A 15,183-nucleotide genomic window follows, 5' to 3' on the forward strand; every position below is an offset into this window, starting at 1 on the left:
TGTAAGGGTCCCAAACAAACTCAACACCTTTGGATAATAGTACTTCCCATGAAGTTTTAAAAGATTGATATTGGCATTCATTCCCGACACTATGTGATGACGTCACACCCTCGTCTGGGTTCTCTCACAATATGAGTTCAATGGACTATATCTAGAGCTTTACATGGCTTTGAATATGTATGATAATGTAATAGTGATGTATAATTGCACTTTCTTTAAGAGATAAATAAATAAATAAATAAATAGATGAATTTATCAAAAAATGAAGAAAAGAAAAATACTCGGTCACAAAATTAAAAATGATGGCAATGCATAAAGTATATGGGACCCTGTTTACCTATTTCAAAGGATGTTAACGCCAATTATCACTCAAGATGAAACCTTGTAGCTTGAAAAAAATCATATTACACCTTGCCTTTCCTCACATATTTCAGAAGAATACATATTCACACAATCTTACACACACTCAACTACAAATCCAAATATTGCTCCCATCTGCAACTGAAGCATTACGATCCAAGCTTCAGCAATCTATTGATATCCCGCTGTTCCCTATGAATTATCAACCATGATGGTTGTATGAAACATGCTCCAGCGAAGATTCTTACAGGGTTAATATCCTGCACTAGATGGATTGCTAACCTCAGTCCAGGACTACACACTGAACCCAACCTTAAGCCTAACACTAAACCTAACCTAAAACGCATTGCAATACTAAACCCAACCCTATATCTTTGATGAAATAAAGTCCCAAGCAATTGTCGCCAGAGCATACATCAGAGCACCACTATGACAACCTGACAAACACCTCTAACCCTCTCATGGCAATGTCCCTTAGCTTTATTGCCTTTGCGACAAGGATAGATTATTTTTCGATGTGAACAGGGGCTCTATTATTCCTATGGAGTCATTCACACTCACAACGTAATCACCTTGTCTGTCCTGCCTGTAATGACCCTTAGCTCCAGTGCCTTTACAAGGATAGATTATTATTTTTTGATGTGAAGAGGGGCTGTATTATTCCTATGGAGTCATTCACACTCACGACGTTATCACCTTGTCCGTCTTGCCTGTAGGACGCTTGTAGTGGAAGAGGGATGTTGCATCCAGCTGCCCCACATGGTCTAGGGCTTCAGCAAACAACTTCACCACCTAAGAACAGAAAACAAAAATTAATGATTGTTGTTTTTACATACAGGTATCTATAGATGACATTTTTGCCATACTACAAATAAATGTGTTTTAGTTTACTCATATTAACCTTATTTTTTTTTATTTTTTTTTTGTTTCGAAATAAATCTTTATTCAGATAAAATCACGGATAACATCGTAGTACATAAATATTCATAACAAAGCACTTAATCACATGTTTAAATGAGATCAAATCAAATTATACATCTCTATTTACTTGATAGCAGATATAAATCAGTAATTATCTTCCTCCACTTAGTAATATTCAAATCTGTTGTCTTAGTTTTATTTTCCTCTACTTCTAGTTCTACATTAACCTTTTAATACTTTACTTTTCACATGAAACTGGACTTGATAGTACATAACATGGAGAAGTTTTTCAAGTGCTTAATAAATAGAGTAGCAATAAATTGGGGATACTCCTAGAAATGAAAACCCGGTGTGTAAAGTCAATACGGGCCAATTTTGTGTGTGTTACGAGCCGGACTTTGCTGCGTGAAAAGTACCCCTTTACCGGACATTTTGGGAACATGAATGCGCCCCTCCGTTCCCGGAGTGGTGGGGCCGGGATGATGGAACACTGAACTAACCTCAAAGTTGGTGAAGAGAGGGACTGCGGAGTCGATAGCAGCTCGTCGTATAAGGAAGTTGTCCTTGACATACTTGGTGTTATGATTGGGAAGGTTGATGACGAGATCAATATCACCCTCATAGATCAACCTTGACAGAAGCAAAGATAAAGAATACCGTAAATCTCCGTGTATAAGGCGCACCTGTGTATAAGGCGCACCCCTATTTTGGGGGCAAAAAAAAAAAAAAAAAAAAAAAAAAAAAAATCGTTTTTTGTTTTGTTGTTGTTGTTGTTTTGTTGCCGAAAACCCACGCGGGGAAGGACCTTCATTTTACATCGAGGTGCAGTAGAAGTTGTGAACTTGTCACAAATAATAGTAACAACAGTCTAAGGCTTCATGATACCAAGTGTCCCACACCAGCCTCTTCACATCACCTAGCAGAAGCTCTGTGTTCTACGCCAAACATCAATAGTCATGCATGATATGAATAGCATCCTCTATCTTTCTAATAATGGAGTACCTAGGATAGAACCTTGTGGTACACCATTTGTTATAGAAAACATATGCGACATTGCCAGGCATAGCGCCATAAATCGAAACTAAAAAAAAAAAGAGGTGCAGTAGAAGTTGTGAACTTGTCACAAATAATAGTAACAACAGTCTAAGGCTTCATGATACCAAGTGTCCCACACCAGCCTCTTCACATCACCTAGCAGAAGCTCTGTGTTCTACGCCAAACATCAATAGTCATGCATGATATGAATAGCATCCTCTATCTTTCTAATAATGGAGTACCTAGGATAGAACCTTGTGGTACACCATTTGTTATAGAAAACATATGCGACATTGCCAGGCATAGCGCCATAAATCGAAACTAAAAAAAAAAAAAAAAAAAAAAAAAAAAAACTTTTTTTTTCTGTACCTGTGTATAAGACGCACCCCCGACTTTCAATTTTTTTTCGGCGGCAAAAAAGTGCGCCTTATACACGGAGATTTACGGTAGATATGTAAGTATAATGACGGATTGATAGCACTCACAAGACTGAACCTGAATTTATATGTATACACTGACTAATGGGACTTGTAGGACAAAGAGTGACATAACGTCATTTAATTCTTTATTTTGTCCTGTGATATCGTCACAAGAGCTGAATGAAAATCTACATTATACACGGAACCTTATCTATGTAAAAACTATTCATTGTAACTGCAACATAACTTTCCTCCCTAAAAAAGAATTATATTTCACTCAAGAAATACATTAAGAAATATCAATATGCACCAAGAAATAGATATAAAAATACAGTCAGAGATATAAACATGCTTTCATACAGGCAGGCATCAATACTAGTGTGTCTAGGTACGCTCACCTCAGGCAGCACTGTAACTGAGAAACTTCAGGAAAAATCTGGAGTGCTATTCTAGGTGCTTGATCGGGGATAGTATTTCAAGAATTAATAGTCTATTCATATATTTTGATTAGTTACAGCCAGCCTTACTTTATTCTACATATATTCTCTTGTCATGTGTACAATTTGTAATGTTTTGTTTGTTATATATTTTTAAAAGTGCAAAAGAAAAAGAAAATCAAACAGAAATAATTCAAATCAAATCAAATATAGATAGGGATGACCAAGGGCATGCATTAGCACATGTGTTTTTAATCAGAAAATCCTCTCTCTGACTTATCTGGCAGGAGTAGGATTAATAGACTTACTTGGTGGCATTTGTGGCATCACTCTTCTCATGTAGATCAACGAGTGGCCAACCAACATTAGTGGTAGGAATGTTGTGGGCCTCGAGGTACGCTGCTGTTGCCTCAGTGGCATACAACTGAAAGTGAATAATAGGGCATCATGTAGAGGTAATCGTATAATAACCAGGTTTTGTGTCTCATTGATCCCTAATGATAAATAATAATAATATTTAGCTTTTATATAGCGCTTAATACAATGTCTCTAAGTGCTTAACAAATATATTATTACCCCGGTCATTGGATTCAGTGCTTGCTCGCACACACTGTGTGCACAATCTCCACTCCCTGGGGAGCATTCCAGCCAAGCGTTACTTGACGCTCAAAAACTCTTTGACCAACAATGACGGTCGCATCCTACCGGGTACCCATTTAACACCTGGGTGAAGAGTAGCAAGTGCAGGTTAATATCCTTCCAAAGGATATTAGTGCCGTGTCGGGATTCGAACCCTCGACCTTTGCATCTACATGTACAGTCAGATAAAGTCTGGGTAATGGCATGAATGTCCATTGTGAACATTTTTATTGAAATTGCACTCAATAGCCCAGTAGAAATGAGAACCTGATTGAATGTGAGGTCTGTAATTTAACATAAAATGGCTCTACATGAAAACGTATGTTTTTGGTGCACTTATGATATAGACTACTTCCAACGATGTTGAGACAGTATAAAAACTATGTGCATTATAAATATAAGATGAGCTTTTGCATCTCCCTGCTCTAAATTAACTGGGCAATCTGTTCCTTTGCTTCTTATGAAGCTCCTTATTGGTCACACCTACATGAACCAACCATCAGTGCACAAAGACCACCTGTTTGTATAAAAAAAAGACTTCTTATCTCATTCTCCTACGGTGGCCTATCTATAAAGGTTGACAGTATTGCCATTTTAACCCACTTAAAGCCCATCTGTACTAGTTTACAGAAGGGATTAGACCACCCTGGAAGGTCACTGACAGGTGGTTATCTCATCAAATCAGCTCTAACTTAACATAAAAAAAAGAGGATCATGGGGGACCAAAGATCACCGATTAGGCATTGTTTGCTATATAGAGGGCGCAAGTAGGTATAAGTAGTGCAGTGGGGCCTTAAGATTAGGCCCAAGATGACTTGGATTAGAGAAATTGGAATGCAATAAACTCAACAGGTTTCCAACGTGACTCACCTCGTACCCCATCTGGTGGAACTTCATGGCGGTAGGAAGGAACTGAGATTGGAAGGTCTTCTGTATACCGATCATGATGCCCTTCTTAGGCACCTTGAATCCTGTGGAGAGCAAGGCTTTGAGGAATGCTGTTGGAACATTGGGACCAAAACATGCCACCTGGAAGTAAAAGGTACATAGAAGGTTTACTGCTATGAGACTTGATATCGTGCGGTTACAACTCATTTCCAATAGGTATCTAGGACTGACTATTGCAATAGAAGTTGAGGAATACTGTTGGAAAATTGGAAGCAAAAGGAGAGATTGTATGTTCATACAATACTCGTCATAACACTCTCCTGGCTCATGTTCTATACAAACTTTTTAACCATTGCAAATTTACCATGGAAAATTTCTCTAGTTTCTTCATTCATGACAGAAACTATGTCACCAGCCTAGATATAAAGAAAGAATCCTTTCCAGTAGTCAAACCTGCGTTAGCAACCACCTGTATAGAAAGACCACCTGTCTAAAAAAGACCACACTTTCTCTTTCCCTTTAGCAGAGTTTCATTTCTCACTGAAACATGTACTAAAGGCCTCTGTCAATCATGACCACCTGCCTATAAAGGTCACTTGTTTTCTTGTTTTTCTTGAGTGGCCTTTATATACAGGTTTCTCTGTACAGCTATGAAGATGACTTGAAGGACTTACCTCTCCCGTAGAGGCCATCTCGCACCTGAGCAGCGGATCAGCATCACGCAGTCTGGGCCAGGAGAACATCGGAGCCTGGACGGTAGAATAAGAGTAGTATGCAATTAATTGAGAACTAGAGCAAATGCAGTGGGGAGAGAACTCTGAAGGCTTGATAATAGATTACCCCTACTTCATACTTATCCTGTTTCTTCTGTTTTTGTTTATCTTTCTTCCATTATTACTGAAGTAATGTTATTGGTACTACCACTAGTATCACAGCCATCACATGCTGAGCGTTCAAACATATTTGTACTGCTGCTACAGAGTTCCCACTGCCATTAAAATGCTCCTATTAGCCAGCTAAATAGGACTCAAGCATAATACATGTGACATTTTTGTGTCTTATATAACACAAAAGTAGGTCTTGGCTTTACGCAAAGCTAATCTTTCAACTCCAACTCACTCATGGCTTGAGTGATCACCAACATGTCAACTTGACATACATGTACACCCAATATTACTACTTCTTATATCATATAGGTTGCAAGTACTTTCAAACTGTTTTATTTGAGAAATGTGTGTTGCCAAGGATCTTAGGTACATCAAAATTCAATATGCTCTAAAGACATCGATCCAACATTTGAACATTCAACAAAATCATCACTTTACCTTGATGCCAACATATCCCTGTGGAACAAATGGGTTCTTGAGGCTTGGAAGGAGACTAGGGTCTATATGTTCTCCTACCATGATCTTGGTTGCTACGTTGATGAAATCACAGTTGATTGTCTTGGAGACGAACGGGAATGAACGGGAAGCTCGCAGATTGCACTCAATCACCTAGAATGAATTATTCAACAAATACAATACCATTAACCAACAAACTATCAACTATCAGACCAGCTGTCTTAAAGAAACATGTCCAAATTTGTAACGTTTCCTCTCTATCAAGTCATTAAGAAGTACATCTATACATATACATATTATTGATATCCTATCATGCTGCAAGTTTTATTTATTTCATTCATTTGTTTGTGTATTCATTTGTTTGTGTATTCATTTGTTTGTGTATTCATTTGTAGTTCTATTTCTACAGGGTCGCTTTGACCATCACAAAGTTACTTCCTACAAAGGCAATGTGACATAATTTACCAGCAATATTTTGTACTTTGGTACTCTTATGGGAAGACTATGTGCTTACCAGATGAAATTATGCAATAAAGTATTATAATATATCTTATCTCTTTGTCTGAGTGAAGGAATGTGATACTGTCAATATAAAAAAGATTTGCGATTCTGACCTTGACTTCATCATTCTTGACTAAGAACTGCATGTTGAATGGCCCTGAGATCTGGAAACGTTGAGCAATCTTGGCAGTCATGTCCCTCACCTACACACCATAATACAAATATTCAACACTATCAATTTCTTTGAAGAATTTCCAATGACATGACAAATCATCAACAACTAGATGGAATTTTGACTGCGCGCAGTCGAAAATGATGCCTCCGCCATAGAGCAATTTAAACAAGTTTGGAGTTTAAATCTCCAGTGGTTCTTGAGATATCATGATAACAATCTCAATGTATGGAATTTCATAAGTTGACCTCTGTGACCCTTGACCTTTGACCTACGTGCTCCAAAATCTAATCAGATTGTCTTCCTATGGTGATACACACTATCATTAAGTTTGAAGTTTAAATCTCCAGTGGTTCTTGAGATATTATGATAACAATCTCAATGTATGGAATTTCATAAGTTGACCTCTGTGACCCTTGACCTTTGACCTACGTGCTCCAAAATCTAATCAGATCGTCTTCCTATGGTGATACATACTATCCTTAAGTTTGAAGTTTTTACATCTCCAGTGGTTCTTGAGATATCATGATAACAATCTCAATGTATGGAATTTCATAAGTTGACCTCTATGACCCTTGACCTTTGACCTACGTGCTCCAAAATGTAATCAGATTGTTTTCCTATAGTGATACACACTATCACTAAGTTTGAAGTTTAAATCTCCAGTGGTTCTTGAGATATCATGATAACAATCTCAATGTATGGAATTTCATAAGTTGACCTCTGTGACCCTTGACCTTTGACATACGTGCTCCAAAATCTAATCAGATCGTCTTCCTATGGTGATACATACTATCCTTAAGTTTGAAGTTTAAATCTCAAATGGTTCTTGAGATATCGCGCTAACAAACTCAATACAAGGAATTTCATAAGTTGACCTCTGTGACCTGTGACCTTTGACCTACGTACTCCAAAATCTAATCAGATCGTCTTCCTATGGTGATAAATACTATTCCCGAGTCTTAAGTTTAAATCTTAAATGGTTCTTGAGATATTGTGATAACGGTCAAACGGGACGGACGTACGGACGTACGGACGTACGGACGGACAACCCGAAAACATGATGCCTCCGGCACCACCTTCGGTGGCGGAGGCATAACAAACAATACATAACAAAACTAAACTAAATAAACAAAAGAAAACTAAACACACAACAACAACAAACTAGATGGAATTTTGACTGCGTGCAGTCGAAAATGATGCCTCCGCCATAGAGCAATTTAAACAAGTTTGGAGTTTAAATCTCCAGTGGTTCTTGAGATATCATGATAACAATCTCAATGTATGGAATTTCATAAGTTGACCTCTGTGACCCTTGACCTTTGACCTACGTGCTCCAAAATCTAATCAGATTGTCTTCCTATGGTGATACACACTATCATTAAGTTTGAAGTTTAAATCTCCAGTGGTTCTTGAGATATTATGATATGGTGATACATACTATCATTAAGTTTGAAGTGAAAATTCTCCAGTGGTTCTTGAGATATCGCGATAACGATCTCAATGTATGGAATTTCATAAGTTGACCTCTATGACCCTTGACCTTTGACCTACGTGCTCCAAAATGTAATCAGATTGTTTTCCTATAGTGATACACACTATCACTAAGTTTGAAGTTTAAATCTCCAGTGGTTCTTAAGATATCATGATAACAATCTCAATGTATGGAATTTCATAAGTTGACCTCTGTGACCCTTGACCTTTGACATACGTGCTCCAAAATCTAATCAGATCGTCTTCCTATGGTGATACATACTATCCTTAAGTTTGAAGTTTAAATCTCAAATGGTTCTTGAGATATCGCGTTAACAAACTCAATACAAGGAATTTCATAAGTTGACCTCTGTGACCTGTGACCTTTGACCTACGTACTCCAAAATCTAATCAGATCGTCTTCCTATGGTGATAAATACTATTCCAGAGTCTTAAGTTTAAATCTTAAATGGTTCTTGAGATATTGTGATAACGGTCAAACGGGACGGACGTACGGACGGACAACCCGAAAACATGATGCCTCCGGCACCACCTTCGGTGGCGGAGGCATAAAAACACAAACAAAGAAGAAAAATTCAAGGGCACAATTTAGGTAGATATGTGATACCTAGGTAAAGTTACCCCTGAACTGTTTTACATGAATCATTTTGGGGGACTACACCCTACATGTAACTAGTCAGGGTCTTCATACTTCAAGTATATCCAAACAGCATTGTGGATGGTTGCATGTTTCAGTCTTTTGACACTTATCATCGTTGTGGTTGCATTTTAAGGAAAGAAAATATTTGTTGTACATGTATTACATCGTCAACAAACTTATTTATCTTCTCTGTTGTTCATCAGTAAGAGTATCACCACCACCAAAATCACCATCATCATTATTAGTACCATCATTTCCACTACTGTCACCACCACCACCATTTTCATCATATTCACTATCATCATCGTCATCGTCACCGCCACCGCCGCCACTGCCGCCGCCGCCGCCACCACCACCACCACCACCATCATCATCATCTTCATCATCACCACCACCATCATCATCATCATCATCATCATCATCATCATCATCATCATCACCACCACCACCACCACCACCACCACCACCACCACCACCACCACCACCACCACCACCACCACCACCACCAACACCACCACCACCACCACCACCACCATCATCTTAACACTATTTGACATTCTATTTACCTTCCTCTGTTGTTCATCAGTAAGAGTATGAGGTGGTAGGATGAGAGTAGCATCTCCTGAATGTACTCCTGCATTCTCCACATGCTCTGTCACAGCATGAGCAACTACCTGCACACAGTAAGGAGAATGGATAACAGCATCAGAAATACAGCATGCAAGTTCATAATTTCGTACCTCGCCCAATCCCAACCTCAAATTCTGTAGAACTTTGCAGGAATTATGAATATGTCTTGTATGTCATATCTGTGAAATTTAAACGTTAGCAGTGTCCTCATATTCAAATTATGCAAGGAAACCTTTTGGGCTCTATAGCCCTAAAGTCGATTTGACAACTAATAGTTGTTATTTTCCCAATTTAAGACATTTTCAAGCCCCACCTTTTTTAGGGAAGTTCTAAATTAGTATTATCTTTCAGATGCAGTTGGAATTTAACTTTTTCATTTTTTTGGCCTGCAAATGGGACATAGTACCTTTAACCTCTGGCTATGATACTTATATGACTTCAAAGTCAAAAGAGAGAAACAGTGCAATGAAATGGATCATTCCAAAAATGCATTTTTTTTTTTCTTTCTGTAGCTTCAAATCAGCTATATCCACAAAAAGCAGCTAAAATCCTTTGTTTCATCAAGATTATATTCCAATAAGAGAAATAAGATAATGCTCCATGATCTTATGTTGGATCAATTAGTAACCTCATCTAAGCGGATCACCATAATTTATCCGGATTGGAAAACAGGAACTGAAAGTGAAAACATAAACAAACTTCAAGAGAACAAACAAAAAATATGTTTGTGATTTCCAACTCACCTTGCCGTTCCTGGCCACAGCATCCATCTCTACCTCTCTGGCGCCCTCTATGAACTTGGTGATGACAACAGGATGTTCCTTTGATACATTGGTAGCTTCCTCCAAGAATCCTTTCAGTTCCTCTGGGCCAAAGGCAACATTCATTGCTGACCCACTGTATACAAAGATTTTTTATTAATTATTATAACATTCACAGAACTCAACAATGATAATTACAAAATTGTAAAAGAGAAATGCCATTGAAACCAATTTTACACCATTCTACTAATGCCTACTTGAGTGCTGTTTAAGTTGAATGATCTACGTCTCTATGATCCTAGACTTGAAGAAATGAATACATGTACCTTCTTTGCTGGACTACTCAAAGGAACATGATGGTACTTTACTTGATCAATCTATTTCATTATTCTTTCTAAGGTACATACCTGAGAACAAATGAAGGTCTGAGAAGACATGGATAGCCAACACTAGCAGCAAACTCCAGAGCTTCGTCCTGCAAAACAAATATACAAAAATATAAATTTATGTGAGCTGTCACAATTTTCATATGATTGAGTTATACATTAGAAGACAAGTGTAGCTCAAAAAGAGATGATAGACCTATAAAACTATTATCAGCCTTTTTACCAAAGAAGAAAAATATATATAAAGCATAAGTGATTCACGAATGTTAAGAAGAGCTATTGGACTAGTGCACCATAGCATTTTTTTGCTTTTAAAATAATTTGCACAATTTTGAATATCTGTTCATAAGAATGACAATGTTATAATATGTATATAGCTTGGATTCAAGAGTATTAATATAACTACACCGAAGAAGATTTGTTAATTCCAGATCATGCCAATTACAGATATGACCAGTCAACTATAAAGTGCAATCCTTTAAGGCAAACAGAACAGAACAGAACAGAACAGTGCGTGATTGGAACCAGCTTAAAACAGAGACTATCGCCCACACTGACCCTGTCAAATTCAAAATTGCCCTGACGTCCTCCCCCCCCCCACCCCCCCCCCCCCCCCACCCCCCCCCCCCCCCCCCTACAAATTAATACACCCTACCTGCACCTCCAATTAAAACTCAGACAAGTATTTTGGAGGACCAACCTAACAAGACCAAGGAATGAAATAAAGATGTTTTTTAACTGTTGTGTCTGAGGAATGTGTAATAACACCACAAAGATAGCTTACCAGTGATGCAAGGGCTCTCCAGGGGGCTTGATCAACACCGAGATCATCCAGAATGGCCGAGAAGATTGACCTACAAATATGAAGAAAACAAAAAAAATGATGAAGCATTTCTACTTCATCTGTTTATACACAGAGACATACTAAAGCTGTTTTGTCTTGCACGCATCAAGAGTAAACCGTATGTTTCTCTTTGATGTAATTCTTTAATTTTGTAGTACTACTTCATCTCTTCCACAATTTGTTAAAGGTTTTTCAATGGTTGTATAAATCTAAAATACTAGATGGGGGTTCTTAGGTAAACAGAATACATCAAGCTTGTAAATACATATATTACCTTTGAAGGTAATATATTCTTGATTAAAGGTATAGACCAGTTTTGGAAATGCCCCCCTCTCAAAAAAAGGAAATGGAAGCTCTTATTACCAATCATGTGAAAGAACACGTTTTGACTTATACGTGGTGATACAAATTTTGCCAGGAAACCGCTTACTAATTGAGATATTTGGTAAATTATCATATCTATCCGGCTTGGATAGATATCGCGTAGTCCCATATACACCTTTCTGTGTACAGTGCTTGTAACTTTACCAAGACTGGGCCAAATTTCTTATCATTTTGATGATTCCAGAACCTTGCAGTACACACCAATACTTATATGCTAGATGATCAACCTTTCTTGATCGATAACAGAACGTTTCTTTCACAATGCAATAGCATGACCAGAACTGGTATATACCTTTAAACAGTATAATAACGCAACAGATGATTTTAAAAAGTCAATAGCACTCACCTCTCTTCTACAGCATGGATCTGTAGAGGGCTAGTACCCAGGATGTTGACGCCATCATTGTAGAGAGGTAACGCTAGGTTGTTGGGTATCTGTCCACCCACGGATATGATCATTCCGGTACAACCCTGAAAAAAAACAGAAGTCATCACAGACATACATTTACAAGTTGGTAGAGGCTAGCATGTATCTAGTCATGAAGGGGGCCCTGGTATCATGTAGATATTATCAGACAGAGCTCAGAATAAGGACGGATGTATCAACACAAATACTTTCTGTGGATTGACAGATATCATTCATCATCGCTATGCCTGTTAATAACATCCACACAATTATACCTATTAACAAGTCAGATAACTTATTCACTACTACATGTATACATAAAGACTAGATACTGCTCATGGATGTGTTGATATTAACTGCTATTTACTCTGCATATCTGAAACACTGTAGAATTTTTTTTTTTTCAACCATGGGATATACATGTATCTTCTGCCCAATCAATCCTTAAAACATTTAGCATTTTAAGTAAAAATATAAGTGAAGAAAGTTCAAAATAGTGGCCCAGAAAGGGATACTGTAAAAGTAGAAATATATGCGGAACATTTATTTCTCACAGATTTCGCGCTAAGATCGACAATCACAAACTTTAGAACTTGCAAAAATATAAGCATGACTTCTTATGCGTGTTTTAAACGGGCTGAATTGTGTGCAAAGGCATTTTAAGAACCCGCGAATATGTTTTAGGATTGCTCATCGCGAAAATGACAGCGTTTACAGTATATCTTTGTTGAAATCATTGATACTATCTTTAAATTGCAGAAAAATATATTAATGTAGATGTATTTAACTATATTTAGAACCAAATGTAATGTTGCACTAAAGAGGCTCACATAAACTACTACCAATGTCCTTCTTAAAGTGGGGCTGCACTGCTTGTAGCTACTTGCCCCCTCTATATATCAAACAATACCTAAGCGGTACCCATTAGTCCCTCATGGTCCCCTTTTTCTTATGTTAATTGAAAGCTGATTTGATGAGATAACCACCTGTTGATGACCACGCAGGGAGGTCTAATCCCTCCTGGCCAAACTACTGCAGATAGGCTTTATGTAACTTATTTGAGATGGCCTTACCTCATGTTGGTAGATATCCAGAACCCTCTCCCGGGACAGCTCCTCAAAGTAAAGACGGTCACACTCATCAAAATCTGTGCTGACCGTCTCAGGGTTGTGGTTGACCACAACCGTCTTACGGCCCATCTCACGTAGTGACCGGATACTGGACACTGCACACCAGTCAAACTCAACACTGCTACCTATTTGATGAAAGGTTTACATATTGCATGAGTAATACACCTGGAAAGTGAAATCAATGGTCAATGGGGTAGGATAATCTTCTAGAATCTTCTAGAAGATAACACACATTTCTATTCCTTCTGCCCAAATTATCTCAGGCTTAGAATTCAACAAATAAATATCAATTTATTAAATAACTTGGCTTTTGATAATTCTAACATTAAGGGCAAATAATGAAGGCCTCGGTCCATCTCAATCAAATTGAACTAGAAATGAAAAAGTATGCATGAACATATAGTAATGTAATGTCAACAAATTACACTAGCTGGGATTTTATATCTCTGAATATCAAATTTCACAATAATTGCAAGTGTGCAACTTCTTCTGATGTACATGACTGGCAAATTATGTAAATGTGTTTGACTGAAGTATATAGCAGCAATGCCTTAGATTAAACTTCTACCCAAAGTGCATTCTTTCTTATTTGTTTTCCCTTTTCAGTCTTATGTCTTACCTATGTGATATGGGCCACATCCCAGAACCATTGTACCTCTGTCATCAAATGAAATGTCATGTTCCTGTGACAAAAAAAAATCAGTTATTTATACAAATAATACACAGCAGTCAGGGCATTACTAAGAATTACCCACATGTGGTACCTTTGGAACAGTCTAAACTGTTTTTACTGTTTTGAAGGTACAGAGTGTGGATAATTTTTTTTTACTAATGCCCGAACAAAATGATGTGTATTATTTGTTTTATAAAATTATGTTCGATTTGTTTTAAAAAATGATGTTTTATAACATGATTTTGATAATGACCGGTCATTATCCAAATTACGTGTCAGGCAAAAATAAATGCCTGGTCACGTGTACACTTTCAACCAATCATTTGATTAGGATCCACGTTATCTCCTTATAATATTCACTAACATACTGCCTTGGTTACAATATCTTGTATCATGCGAAGTACTGATTAAAACAGAGAATTTTGCATGTTTTACCTCTGATGTAAAAGAAAGGCATTTAATATATTTTTGAATTTCCAAGTTAGCCAGTCCATCTTGACAAACCCATGCATACAAATACACCAATTGATGTTTGGATGAGGTTAAACTGATTTTTTTTACATTTTATGAATACCTTTCAATTTCTTTTATCTATCACAGAGAAATTTATACTACAAAAAGAACACCTGTTGTCATCTTTCCAAGATAGGAACAATAATCAAACTATTAATTTCATATCGACATGAACAGTTTGATTGATTAATGAGGAATACTCTTTAACTTCATCCAAATGCATATTTGTGAGAAAAAACTGAAAGCCTGGGAACATGAGACAAGCTGTTTCTGACTTTTTCTCACTTTTTCTTCAGGTAGTTCCGGGTTGTTCTCATAATAACTAAAGAAAACTAGAAACTCCATGAATGAAATACAACAACAACAAGGGTAGGGTACCACATTTGTATCATCACTGTCTATTGTTGGCCAACTCCTAAACTACAAAAGGGTATGAAGGATTTATGTGTTCTCACCATGCCATTGTAGGTGCAGTACAGGTAGTTTGTTTTAGCTGGGTACTCAGCTGCCATTGTATCAATCTAGAAAATAAAACATTCACAAAGAAATATAAAATCAGTTACATCCATGTAGAGGTGTCGTGGTCGAGTGGATATGCCACCGGACT

The 15,183-nt window shown here is 37.4% G+C and overlaps 1 protein-coding gene across 1 annotated transcript in view; it reads right to left on the minus strand.

Moving 5' to 3' along the window:
- Window positions 1–421: 421 nt before the first annotated feature.
- LOC584369 (carbamoyl-phosphate synthase [ammonia], mitochondrial) overlaps window positions 422–15,183 on the minus strand; it is a 32,849-nt gene continuing 18,087 nt past the window's right edge. The window contains 15 exon segments of the mRNA XM_030974178.1: window positions 422–1,152; window positions 1,782–1,911; window positions 3,481–3,596; window positions 4,682–4,840; window positions 5,374–5,448; window positions 6,025–6,195; window positions 6,657–6,746; window positions 9,416–9,523; window positions 10,223–10,376; window positions 10,648–10,715; window positions 11,411–11,480; window positions 12,201–12,325; window positions 13,334–13,515; window positions 14,010–14,073; window positions 15,032–15,097. Of these exon segments, the coding sequence (XP_030830038.1) occupies window positions 1,042–1,152; window positions 1,782–1,911; window positions 3,481–3,596; window positions 4,682–4,840; window positions 5,374–5,448; window positions 6,025–6,195; window positions 6,657–6,746; window positions 9,416–9,523; window positions 10,223–10,376; window positions 10,648–10,715; window positions 11,411–11,480; window positions 12,201–12,325; window positions 13,334–13,515; window positions 14,010–14,073; window positions 15,032–15,097 (1,689 nt within the window). The 3' untranslated portion in view covers window positions 422–1,041.

Source organism: Strongylocentrotus purpuratus, unplaced genomic scaffold, assembly GCF_000002235.5.
Source record: "Strongylocentrotus purpuratus isolate Spur 01 unplaced genomic scaffold, Spur_5.0 spur5_scaffold_7, whole genome shotgun sequence".
In the NCBI taxonomy this organism is placed as follows: domain Eukaryota; kingdom Metazoa; phylum Echinodermata; class Echinoidea; order Camarodonta; family Strongylocentrotidae; genus Strongylocentrotus; species Strongylocentrotus purpuratus.